The 12,940-nt window shown below is 40.2% G+C and overlaps 1 protein-coding gene across 1 annotated transcript; it reads left to right on the top strand.

Moving 5' to 3' along the window:
- The first annotated feature begins 5,356 nt into the window (after positions 1-5,356).
- rgs4 (regulator of G protein signaling 4) lies at positions 5,357-12,940 on the top strand. Its single transcript, XM_080506453.1, has 5 exons — positions 5,357-5,454; positions 5,689-5,772; positions 7,422-7,486; positions 9,855-10,018; positions 11,548-12,940. The coding sequence occupies exons 1-5, from the start codon at positions 5,411-5,413 to the stop codon at positions 11,791-11,793; spliced, it is 603 nt and encodes a 200-aa protein (XP_080362579.1). The 5' UTR covers positions 5,357-5,410; the 3' UTR covers positions 11,794-12,940.

Below are 12,940 nucleotides of genomic sequence, written 5' to 3'. Positions count from 1 at the left end.
CCTGAAAATATTTGAAAACCCACATTTTCTCTTGTGGGTATCAATTTTGTTTTTCGTCTCCAGGAGTGGAATCACATTCATTTTTATTTATTTACTTTCGGCAAAACAATATTGTTTTCTGCACACGTTCCTGCAGGTCTGGGTCTTACTGTGTGTGTGTGTGTGTGTGTGTGTGTGCGTGCGCGCGCTGGTAACATGTGGAGCCGTCATCACCTCGCCGCTTCGCGAGCTTGGCCTGGGGTGCTCCAATCATATCTGTTTTCGGGACGAGCGCTGATTAGCAACGGGAGATTGCTCGGCGAAAATTTAGATTCAGCTCCACGTTGACAGAAACCAAACATGCCTATTTAACTGGGCGCCCTGTTATTGTGAATAACCCCCCCCCCCCCAAAAAAAAAAAATCGTAGGCTGAGTAATAAGATGGAGGATCTACAACATTATAAACCCCAATTTTGTGCTTTTTTCACTGCTGGCTTGTTGGTGCAGTGCAAAATGTGTTTGGTGCTGCATCCTGCCGGCACCTTGTGGAGACAGAACTGGAGGGAGGGGTGTGAAAAAAACTACTTGGGAACAAAAGTTACCAAGAGGAAACAAAAAAAAAATTCTCGAAAAACACAAAGCAGAAAAACTTTGTGTTGTTATTTTGTCCTCTCTTTCTTGATTTAATTGGCCGACCTTTAGGCACATACTGGTTTGAGTGTGTATCTCTGTGTCTAAAAAGGTTTCTTGTACGTGTGTGGATACAGACACTTGTGTATCCGTGTTCAAAAATGCATCACAAAGCTCATGCATGATTTGTGCAGGCGTAACCTCCTCTGAAGTCCTGTACTCGTTTCCGTCCTCACCTCACCACGGTGGGAAATCTCCGTCTAGGTTCTCCTTTGCCTCTTCCACAGCTGAAGGTTGTCGAGGTTCTGTCGTTTTTGCAGACTCCCTCCATCAGGCTCTGCACATCTGGATCCGTACCGTGTCCTGGTGGAAGATATGGAGTCGAGTCAACAAGCGGAGTTGAAGTCGTGCTCGTACTTTCAAAGCAAGCGCACGTCATTTCCTCAAAATTGATTTTTCTCTAAATAAAAACACAGATGTCTTCGACTGAAGCACCGTATTTTACTACTCTGGAGCGGACAGAGTCGTATCAGTTTCCAAAAGACAACAATAACAACTAGGACTGATTGTACTAGAACAAATAAAAAAAATAAAAAAACCCTGTTCCGAGATCATTCTTCCATTTAAGGGAACCATTGGAAGCTCTTTATGCATCAATTGCCCACAAATGTTGGCTGGAAATCACAAAAGGTATGTTTCTGCTTGAGGTATCTTAAGATTATTTAAGAAATAAAAACGTCTAAGAGCAAGTATCCGAGCAGCTTTTAGGCATTAGATGAAAGGAGTTGGATGTGAGGTAATCTCTGAAAGACCCGCCAGCAGATGAAGGCAGGGACACGAGAGACACGCTGCTTATTTTCAATGCGAGCGATTAGCCGCATTCTACACTCCAGACCTGAAATTTACATCTGCTTGCCCTCCATGTTAATCTTGTTTATTTATTACTCGAGTGAAACTGCACATGTTGAATCAATTTCGCCTTTCGGGGGTCGAGATGAATGAGCCTTCATCGTCCAGTCAACATTTTTTTTTTTTTTAAGCGGCACATACTGTTCTGATTTATTCAACACTGACATGAAAAACCTGTGTAATCAGATATATGTCATGAGATATCTACTTAATGATTCAATTCAAAAAAACGAAAACAAAGTGAGTTTTTAAAGTATGTCAGCCGCTTCCCTGCTGTTTATTAAATCTCCTGACGGTGTTGCTGTGTGTAAAGCCGCACCAGGAGCAGAAACCGGTGAAATGGAAAGTCAAAACACTCGACTGAGGAGACGACCTTCGGACAAACGGCTTAAAAGCACCTTTGTCATGCAGAAGCTGGGAAACATAAAACCACCGAGCGCCAAAACAAAATGCATACATTCATGTTATACCATACAATACAATATTGATCAGTATCGTGTTGAATATGACAGAGTTAAGGGCGCAACCTACTGACCCACTGGATGGAAACGGGGCCAGAGACGTAAACAAATATATCGTCGACGTAACATGTTTTCCTCGTTTAATTGCTGAAAAGTGCCAGTTGAATTTAAAAATGCCCACATTTAACCTACTTTTTCTGTTTTAAATGTGATAAAGAATCAGAATTAATTAATTTATTTGAATCACGTCTGCCAATATGACGTCGAAACTACTTCACAGATTTTGTCGAAATGTTCACCAGAGACAAATCAGCCTGCTGCATGAAAATTGTAGGCCGATGTAACTTTTGCCTTCTAATAGCAGCTGTGTAAACATGTTCCTCATTAGTAATTATAGCTTATATTCACTCTAAAAGTAGTCCCCCCATTGATACGCACTGCGTGACAAGTAATTGCAGAGCTTTCTGCGTACTAATCCATTTTAGTGTGCGACTCATTCATACACAATCCCGTCGCCACATTAAAGCCCTTCATTATCTGTCTGGCGACTTTTCTATCAATGACGGATGCTGTCGTGATCCAGAAGAACAATTATTATCAAAGCGGCCGCTTGGGAGCATTAAGTATAACTTAAGCTGCTTTCTATATTGATGATCAGAGAGCAATCTTGATTTTAAGCAGTTGAGTTCACAAGCTGATTTCCTGTCGAGGGATGAAGGACAAGAGGATTTTCTACCAGAGGAATGATGTGCGTGACATTTTCAGGCTGAAATAATTATGTTAGGACTGGAAGTGACAAGATAATTTTAAACATTCAACAACAAGTTAAAAATCTGGACACCGTTTTAGACCGTATTTTCACAGTTTGTACTCTCAGAACTATCAAATGAATGTTATTATATAGACATTGCTCATGTCTTTAATAAAATTTTTCATGGTCTATTCGTGTACCGTGCACTCTGAAAGCTGCGGAACAAGGTGGCAGTTGACTTCTAGGGGCTTATCACATTTAAAAGAGGGACAAATGTAAAGAAGTCATGATTTATTTGTCATGTTCCTGAAACATGAATTCAGTTTCACTTTCCTGAACACAGTGGAAAACGCCGGTTATGCATTGTCGCTGGATGCTATAAACATAAGATGCAGACTTTATGGATTCAGAAACCTGAGATCTTTTCTCGCAACATCTCAAGTTAAAACGCATCGTGTTTGCGTTTGTGAAAAGTTGCTCCGAGCACCGCGGTCATGTAAACGACATTTCCATTTTCACTTTGAAAACGCTGCTTATTTAAAGAGTTGCCCGAGTTTCCTGCCTCCTTTTAAAAGTGTTTATTGAACATTATGAGAGAGAGAGACGGAGAGAGACTATGCATGTTTTCATTGATCCTGGTAGGAAGCATCTTACAACAATTGCATCAGTTTATCTGGACTCCGACACACATGCGGATCAATCTCCGCTCTTTGACTGCCTCGACCTGTTGGAACAAAAACTGTGTGCGTCCAGATTTTGCCGGAAGTCCGGCTCAAACCAAGGAGCACAAACATTTCAGAGAAGCACTTAAATGTTGTGTCAACCCCGAGAGGGACGCTTGAAAGAGAGAAACAAGACAGTGAGCGAAAAAAATTGAGGAGGAAAGACAAAAGGGATGAAACAAATTTGTACTTCCTTTCGTGTCAGGTGCATCTGCGAAATTGAAACGGATCTTCCATTAACACGTCCCAGTGTCTTTCAGTAGCACCCTCGGAAAGGACCTGGTACATCGCGCCGAGAAAAACAACTTGCCGAATGACGTGCAGTGCAGGGAACAGTGCAACGAGCTTCATATTGGTGAAAACAAAACTTTAAAATAGTGCAAAAAAAAAAAAGAAAAATCCAACTCAATACAGTTTCAAAGGGTCAAGTTCATTCACAGTGACCATGTGTCACCTTGTGTGACTCCAATGACCACAATAGTGTCGACCCCTATAAAGCCTATTGAATTATTGATAGATTAATAGCCTATAGACTATCAACATATGAAGCGTTCTGTGACACACCCAAAAAGTTGAAAGGTCCATTTATGTGATGTTTCAAGTGAAATTGCATTATTTTTCACGTTTTGGTTTTAAAAAAGTTTTGCATTTACACAGCAACAGCAGAAACGCTGAAAACAATGTACTTAGCGTGACAGGCCACTAGTTGGTGCTGTTGCTGGTTTTTTTTGTTCTGAAACCACACGCAGATGTTTGCAGAGAACAACACAGTACAAACATTAACAATGAGAGTACTCGGACATTCGTATGGACAGACGACCAATTTGGTTTGTTATTACAGTGTTATGGCTCTTTACTGACTGTTTGTGAATAAATAAATGAATAAACTAAATAATAAAAAGACTAAATTCATTTTACCATATGTGCTTTACATGTTCAAAAAGGGAGCAGGAGGACGTATAGACCAAACTTTAAGTTTACTCAAGGAATGAAATGATAAAGTGGAATGAATGAATGAAATGGATAAGTCAGTCGACCTGATTCTCTCTGTTCAGCGAAGGATTCCCGAGGTCAGGTACCGTCACCAATATTCAGCTGGGATTGTCTCCAGTGCCAGACAAGTCCAATATGTAACAAAGCAGTAAAAAAACAACAACAAAAAAAACACAAGTGGATGAATAAATGGATTTCAAAGTATAACAAGTGGCTTTCAAGGCACTAGAAAGGAGGCTGAGGTTGTGCACTCAGTAGAAGCTGTTGTTTTCAAAGTCTGTTTGATGAGATCCTGAAGAGCCTGCAAAGCAGATTGGAGAGCAGGGAATGTGCAGGCAGCAGGTCTTCTTTAATTCTTACCAGCTGTCTGAACATCGAGATTATTGCTTTAGTTTTTGACTTGAGATGCACTACATTACACGATAATTACAAATCCAAAACTTAATTCCACCTGACCGCAATGGCCAGAGCAGCTTAACGACAAAAGAACTTGCAGTAAAATGAGAAGTGAATGTGTTAAGCTGTAAAAAAAGGAATATCAGACAATTAGCCTTGAATCAGTCACAGATTTCTGCTGTTTCTTTCCTCCAAGGATGACTTCATGTGCTCAAAAGCCTGTTACACCACTCTCGGTTGAAAACACCTTTTGTTTTGCTTACATACGAACCCATCTGCTGTAAATTTCCCCTATTTTTTTTTTTCCTTCCTCAATGCGTCGTCCCCTCTCCCTTCCTCCTCGTCTCTCTCCGACTCTCTCTCTCTCCCTCTCCGATTGGCCGGCGTTCTGTCAATGAGGTTTGGAGGTAGAACTCCACAGCTGGGGGGGTGGAGACAAGTCGTGCCTGCTGTCTTGACACCGAAGGACCCCCACTATAAAACATCCGCCGCTCGCAGCCTCACGACTGCTGCCTCCCGGTTATCACTTTAAACATCAGCGTTTGACTGGGGATCTTTGACATTCCGCCATGTGCAAAGGACTTGCAACACTTCCTGCAACATGCTTGAAAGGGTAAGCCCAGTGTCTTATATACAGATGTTAATAAACACCTGGAAAACCATTTTTGTATCGTTTTACTTTTTTTTTTTTTTTTTTTTAAAGATCTATGTTGTTCTTGAGTATCAAATGAAAATGCAAATATTTATTTTCAATACGACCGATGTGAATATTTGAGTTCACATTGGATCTTGCTGACATCGTTCATGCATGCAAACTGAACTTCTCCTCGTCTGTTTATCCCCTCAGAGCCAAAGACATCAAGCACAAAATAAGCTTCCTACTCCAAAAGCCTGAACCCCAAGCAGCGCACCCCACTGCTGCTGCCAAGAGGTCAGATCAACCATTTTCTCTTTATTCCATGTAGATTTATTTTATTGATTGCATTTGATCATATTGCAGGAATTCATTTTTTTTTTTTTTTTATCTAACAAAACTGCAAAAGAATAAATATTACACTTGGTACTGGAGGGAATTCAGATATTGGAGCCTCTCATATGATGCAATTGAAGTGAGATCTCAAAGGAAATGCATTTTATTATTTCTTGAATGAAGATGGTGTGTTTAGATATTCAAACGACACATTTGGCTATCCGAAAACTACAATTCAGTTTCCCAAGTTATAAGACTGATTCATAAAAAAAAAGAAAAAAAAGAAAAAAAAACAACAATATCACACTTGAATCTGAAGACGTGACAAATCTGACGGGCGCCTGAAGTTATGAAGGAAGGAAATATTGACTGGTGCCAGAGTTCACGCTGTCAAGACCTTCAGTATTGATACGGATCTGAATGAATCGTTGGAACTTATGGGATTTCGTTCCAGCGTCTGGGCTTTGTTCAGAGAGAGATAAAGGGATAATGAGGAAAGAGATGAGTGGCGTCAAGCGAGCGGGAGGGGGGGGAATTGATTTTGATCAGTGATGAAGGTACACGGGGGTCTGGAACAAACCGGTTATTAATCTACCTTTGTTTGATTTGGTTTTACACCAAAGCACACTTATATAAAAAAAAAAGGAGACTGGTACAGTCCTCTGAATAAAATGTCACATGTGAAAAACATTTTCCTCTCGAACATACAGTTTTAATTACATGAGCGTACCTTAATTTTCTGGTTTTTGTTCGTTTGTTTTAAGTCTCAGCAAGCAGCTTTTTTATATTCAAAGCAATCTCAGTAATGCTCGTTATCGTCTGAGTTGAGCTTTTCATTGCTCACGTGGTGATTGTTGGATTTTGTCCTCCACGTCTTCCTGATAAGGTTTTGGAAGTGACACCTTGCATATGAACGAGGACTGAACACACTTATAATCCTGCGACCACACATTGGTTAGTTTTCTCAGATTAAAAAAAAAAAAAGGGGAGGGTAAAATTGTACCCTTCAATTTGTTTTGTTTACACCTTGCGTCACCGTTTTTGTCTTGCGTATCCTGCAGATCGACCTTTCCTCACATTGTGTTGCTGTGGGAAACCAATTCTTGTCCTTCATAACAAGCGCACTTAACCCTGGCTTTTACTTTTTTAATAATAATGCTGATATGCTTCAGACGAAGCATAGCAGCATTATTAGATCCATCGTTAGACAATACGTCCCACCGGGATCTACAGTGGAGGCTCTTTTGCTAATCATAACAAAAATCTATTTCATAGTCGATTGCAGCACTTCTGAAAAACATTAATATTTGTTTTGGGTTAAAAGAGATAAAGCTTTAGTCATTCAAAAACTGACAATGATAGAACACAAAATTACCAGAACTGTGGCTACATCTATTTTTAAGTATTTCATTGATTCCTCACAGGAAATACTTGGGTTACAGTAGAATATACATAAAAAAAACAACAAGCTGCTCACAGAAATCACACAAAACAAGCCTATAGACACAAGGTATCTGTATAAAGCATGGAGAATGTCACTACTGCTTAAAAGCGTGAGCATCTTTCCTTGTACTCTTACTGAAGACATTTTTTTTAAACGTACGTTTCAGGGTTCCCAATCCAGCTGAGGTGGAGAAATGGAAGGAGTCTTTCGGCCACGTGATGAACAGTGACAGTAAGTATTACCGTCTCATACCTGACAGATGTATTGTGACATCAACACCAGGCTAATCAGGATTAAAATCCCACGAGGCCTCGGTTGAACCCTTATGGATATGGATGCCGGCTATCCGGGAGTTGATTGACTTGGGTTAGTTCTCATCAGAAAAGTCTCTCCGGTATTAAGGGGAAAAAAATAAAAAAATAAATCCCACAAACTAATGATTCTCGTGTGACTTGTTGGAGCTGCAGTCATGGGAATATAATCAGACGAGGTCCTGACCTTCTCATTCCTCGCTAATGGTCATCAGCGGGGTTCGAACGATCCCAAAAAGAAAAGTGATGCTGGCTCCCAGGCGTCACATTCGAAAAGGCACAAAATTGGAAATTTGGACTGAATACAGTACAGACAGTTGGACTTTTGATGAGTGGCTGTGAGCGTAATGGTAAAGGGACATTTAAAAGATGGACTGAGTGGGAGGACGCACATACACATTCATCGACACACATTCTCATGCTCCGGTTTTTAGCTACGTGTCACAGGGCTACTACTAAACGGTCTCTTAGGGCGCCCTGACCAGTGCCGAGTGTGTGTAGTTGTTTGTGTATCTGTGCAAGCCCTCTGAGAATCAAATTGTGTGTTGATAAAAAAAAATAAAAAAATGGGGGGAGACGGCCTTGCGGGAACCAGCTGAGTTCATACTCGCTCCATTCCATGACCTCTTTAATTGACCTCCAACATCATCATGTCTTCAACGTCGTCCTTCCCGGCTTCAGTTCCCATTAGTTCAGACTTCTTTTGTTTACAGTGCAATAACCTCGGTGGTTTTCTCAGTCTGTCTTCTTAATGCATTATTTTTGTAACAGTCCCCCCACCATAAGACCCCCAATGGGACTTTATCTTCCCATTTGAAAAAAAAAGGCAAATTACTTCATTTATAATTACTTTTTTGTTTAAACTGATGTAGACAGAAGTGAAATATTTTGCAAATTTTGAGAATTTTGCAAAAATGCATCCTCTACACATGCTGTAGGCTAAAGTATTCCAGCGAAGATACATAAAGAGGCAAAAACCTTGCATTTTCCATGTACTCAGGCAGTAATTACTCAATATACTCCCTGCAAAATTACCAGTTCGCACATAGATTACAGTCTTTAACATTCACAAAATGTCGAACATAAGCCGAGACATAATTAAAAGTGAAAAAGTGGATAGTAATTGTAGTTTATTTTGCAGATGGGGATGTTTATATGATTGGATCAGTGGAAGAAGAAGATTGCACATTAATTACAAACCCATGTTGAAAACACAAATGTAGTTTTATGGCTTCCACACCTCTGTAAGCCTTGTAATTGTCAAATTGCAAAGCTAAACTAACTTCAGAGAACAAAAACATGCTGAAAGAACCAAAGCTGGAGCAGCACGTGTCCATGTCGATGCTCTATCTCGTCCACGTTCTCAGTGATGGACAGGTGACTTATTGACGATAAAGTGGACACAATGGACGGATTTTTCCAAGACTGAAACTTTGACCTACTTCTTGATTTTTATCATTTCACTTCAGCTTGAGAGCCCTAAGCTGCCACTCTCCTCTTCTTCTACTGTCATGTTTGATGGTTCAAGGTCCAACACGCAGACACAGAGCGAAGGAAACATCACTCAAGTTAATAGCAGCCACTCATGATGATACTCAAAGTGCCATTAAAAGGTTGAAAATAGCAGATCAGTTTTTTTAGGGACAAGTGTCAATCCATAAGTCATATCAGCCATTTAGACCAGAACATTTTTTTTTCTCCACAAAAACACCAGCGACCAACAAAGAAATAGGCTTTTAACTTTTATTACTCATTAGGGATTATGACGTCTAATAAATTGAATAAGACCGAGTTTTGTTTGTACCTCCTTCTTCTAGTAATTCAATCACTGACAATAATATGCAAGACAAGACGGCGCCGTCACAACTATTTTGTTTTCAAATTCAATTGTGTCCAGCTGGAGTAATGTCAAATGTTCCCATAGACACACTGTCTGTGCCATATTTCATGCTATTTTTGGACAATCATTGCTAATGCTATAAACCGAATTTGCAAATGATTAATTGTTTGTTTCCTGGGAATCGATATACAATTCGGAGCTGTTGTTAAAAACCCTGTAGGGTTTTCAACATGGGGATAGAAACAGCATTTTAAGCAGCTGCTGGTACTCAAAAATGTCCTGGCGTTATTGATTTTACTGCATTTTTCAACACGACTCCAGCAACCATGTAGGCAGGATTCAGGTCTTCTCGGTGGGCGTATTCACAGACATCACTCCGCTCAAGTTCTTGGGTCTTGTACAGTGCAATTAAAGCTAAATGGGAACATGTTTTCTTTGTTTCTGCTAGGTGGTCGTACAGTCTTCACCAGCTTCCTGAAGTCAGAGTTCAGCCAGGAGAACATCGATTTCTGGATTGCCTGCCAGGAGTACAAAAAGACTTCCCCTTCCAAGCTGCCCTCCAGAGCAAAGCAGATCTATCAACAATATGTGAAGGCAGATGCGCCGAATGAGGTACAACACTTCAGATCAAATCAGTGATGTGCACGGAAAATACATTAACGAGCATTTCCCTTAAAAAGGTGGAAGCACACTTGTGTCTTATTTATGCAACTTCGTATCCTACTTCAGGGAAGTGGACACTTGAAGCCAATTGTATCTGGGTGGATATAAAGATGAACAGCAGAGGCAATGAAACGCCAAGTGCATTTCAAATCGAAGAGAACAAATAAGTCGGTGCCGGCTAAATAGATGTTCAGCTTCCAGAAAGGTTCTCTGTTTATTTAAGGTCTTGTAGTTAAAGAATAAGGAGACACAAAACTGTGTACAGCCTCCACCTGTCGGCATAAAATATACCTGCAGTGAGGGGAAACATGTTGAAGAAGGAATCTGTACAACCCACCCAAACCCATGTTGGAATACCTGCCAAGGCTTGAATCGATACCCGAACAAGGGTTTTCCTGACTCTTTCCAACCGAAACAGAAAATCTCCCTCAGTTTCATTCTACATAGTCTCCGCCTCTGAGCCGAGTCCTTCAAAGGTTTATTCCTGATAAGAGTTTTACCTTTTCACAGTCATTTATCCTTGCTCATGTAAAAATGTTGGGTTTCTCTCTGTTTAAGTGCATTGAAATGTGCTCTAGATTTAAATTGATCAGCACTCTTTACAGCACCACTAGTTTGACCTCAAGGATTCCAAAGCGTGTATGCCTTTCAGCCTTCTGTCTCATCCCACCGCCCAAAAATGTGCATTAGTCTGATAGATGGTTCTAAATTGGGTTGAATGGGATTGTCCATCACTGTGTTACTCCTGTGTTGGACTGATGACCCACCAGAGTGGATTGTCTTTCATTCAATGTCAACTGAATTGGGTTCCAGACCCCAGTGACCATTAAGGTGGATTTAGTGTGCATAGAAGATTAACAAAGCAGTTTGTTTTCAGTATTTGAGCCTGACCAGTGGTGTAATGTTGAGCTTCCACTCCACTTAAAATGTAGTCCATCAGTCCATCCAACTGTTGTACTCAACTAATGAACAGAAGACAATCATCAGTCCGATACATGGCTAAAGCACACAAACAAAAATACACACTTTCCCCAATTAACTGAACCAACATGTCTTTCATTGGGTTTTCCGAGAGGGCTTGGGTGTCCCACAAGGAGGACATACAAACTCCAAACAGAAATACACCTAATCAGAATAAAACTACTGTCTCTCAGTCTGAGGCAAGATTACAAATCATTGTGCCACCAAACACACCAACAGTTGAAGGTACACATTCAGAACTACGTCTGCAACTGAAGTAACCACACTTTGCCATACAGAATTTACAATTACACCTTTTCTTCACAATTTTTCCCTTGATCATCAGTTTAACTGTTTTTTTTCATGATCTAAATGACTTACTGACCTATCATTTACTCAAGTTGAACTGTGCAGAAAAGCAACTGCTTCTTTGTTGGAAAAGTGTCACTCGATTCACACGTACACTTGTGAAATGCCCAAAGATTTGGTTCCAAAGCAGTTCTTCTCTGTAACTTCAGGTGAACTTGGATGGCGAGACCAGGGAGGAAACGAGGCAGAACGTGGAGCATCCCTGCCCGTCGTGCTTCGACAAAGCCCAAAAGACCATCTACACCTTGATGGAGAAAGACTCCTACAGGCGGTTCCTCAAGTCCAAGCTGATGCAGGATCTGTGTCGGAAACACGGCAACGACGCTCAGGACACCAAAGAGAAGAAAAGCTTTTACTGCGCCGACAACAGGAAGGTGTTAACTGGTGGCGCCTAAGTAGGAAGGAAAAGGAGGAGGACTTGGGAGTTGGTGCCAAAGAACGACAACTTGTGTGAGGAAACACACTGCACATCCACTGTTCGTAGATTAGGAAATAAATTGGTTTTGAAGTTGAGTTTGTGAGACGACTTGCATTTCTGGTAGTTCCTATTATGAATACACACAACACTTACTTTAATATTAACCATTTCTTTATTTAGTCTCAAGTGTCTTGTATTTTGTCTTAATAGAGATTGATATGGACAGGTTGAATGTTCAGTATTTCCATATACAAAGTGTGTAAATCTAATCTGATTACCAAGGTTACATTGACCGAATTTAAAAAAACAATCTAAATCTACCTCGGCACCGTAATCATTTACGGTGCAGACAATGTTAATTGCAAAAGTCTTTAATGAATGACCAAACTGACTTGCAAATTAATTGACAAGGAGCTGTAATGACCGATCAGTATTAAAGTTTTACACATTCGTATGCCGATTTGCTGCAATACGGTTCAAAATAAAAATGGGAAACCAGCTCAACCAGTGCAGTAAAGCACATGCGAATATGTTCATTTTCCTCAAACCATATTAAAATGAGCCATCAAATACATTTATTTTTTGTTGCGTGTTACTTGTGCTGCAGGAAAGTTGTTGATATTCATCATACTGACTTATGGGCTAAATGCATATTACTTGCCCATTAACTGTTGTCACGACTTATTGCATTCACTCAACAGCTGAAAACCGGTTGCTCTTCATCGCTTTAAGTGAGTGAGTTGTACTTAAAAGTGTATGCATCGCAGAGTTGAATCTCATCTGGCTTCGCTGTATGAACATCGTCTCTGCACTTTGAAAATGTTACTTTACTTCCAATGGGTATTTGACTCCAGCATAAACAGTAGTACACTGTAGTGATGTTATGTTGCATGGTGGAAAAGATCAACTGTAACTGATTCAATAAAGTGGTCCCCTGTGATTTAATGTTTATTGTAATTTGTCCCGGATACTTAATATTGTGAACATTTTAACTGGAAATATTTTGATGGCCTTGCATACTAGAATGTATTATGATGGATATAAATGTATTTCACAAATAATATATTTGTCCTATGTATGTCTTAGCCATAGCTATTGATAAATAAAGTTATATTGGTAATGAA

The sequence above is a fragment of the Blennius ocellaris genome (assembly GCF_963422515.1).
Source record: "Blennius ocellaris genome assembly, chromosome: 12".
In the NCBI taxonomy this organism is placed as follows: domain Eukaryota; kingdom Metazoa; phylum Chordata; class Actinopteri; order Blenniiformes; family Blenniidae; genus Blennius; species Blennius ocellaris.
Note: the sequence above shows the minus strand (reverse complement) of the source record. Positions and strands in the feature narration are given on the sequence as shown.

Excerpts from the sequence above, each read along its gene's own strand:
- rgs4 (XM_080506453.1), top strand. The coding sequence starts at position 5,411 with ATGTGCAAAGGACTTGCAACACTTCCTGCAACATGCTTGAAAGG. Across the intron at positions 5,773-7,421 it reads CCCACTGCTGCTGCCAAGAG|GGTTCCCAATCCAGCTGAGG; the intron begins GTCAGATCAACC and ends CGTACGTTTCAG. Across the intron at positions 7,487-9,854 it reads CCACGTGATGAACAGTGACA|GTGGTCGTACAGTCTTCACC; the intron begins GTAAGTATTACC and ends TGTTTCTGCTAG.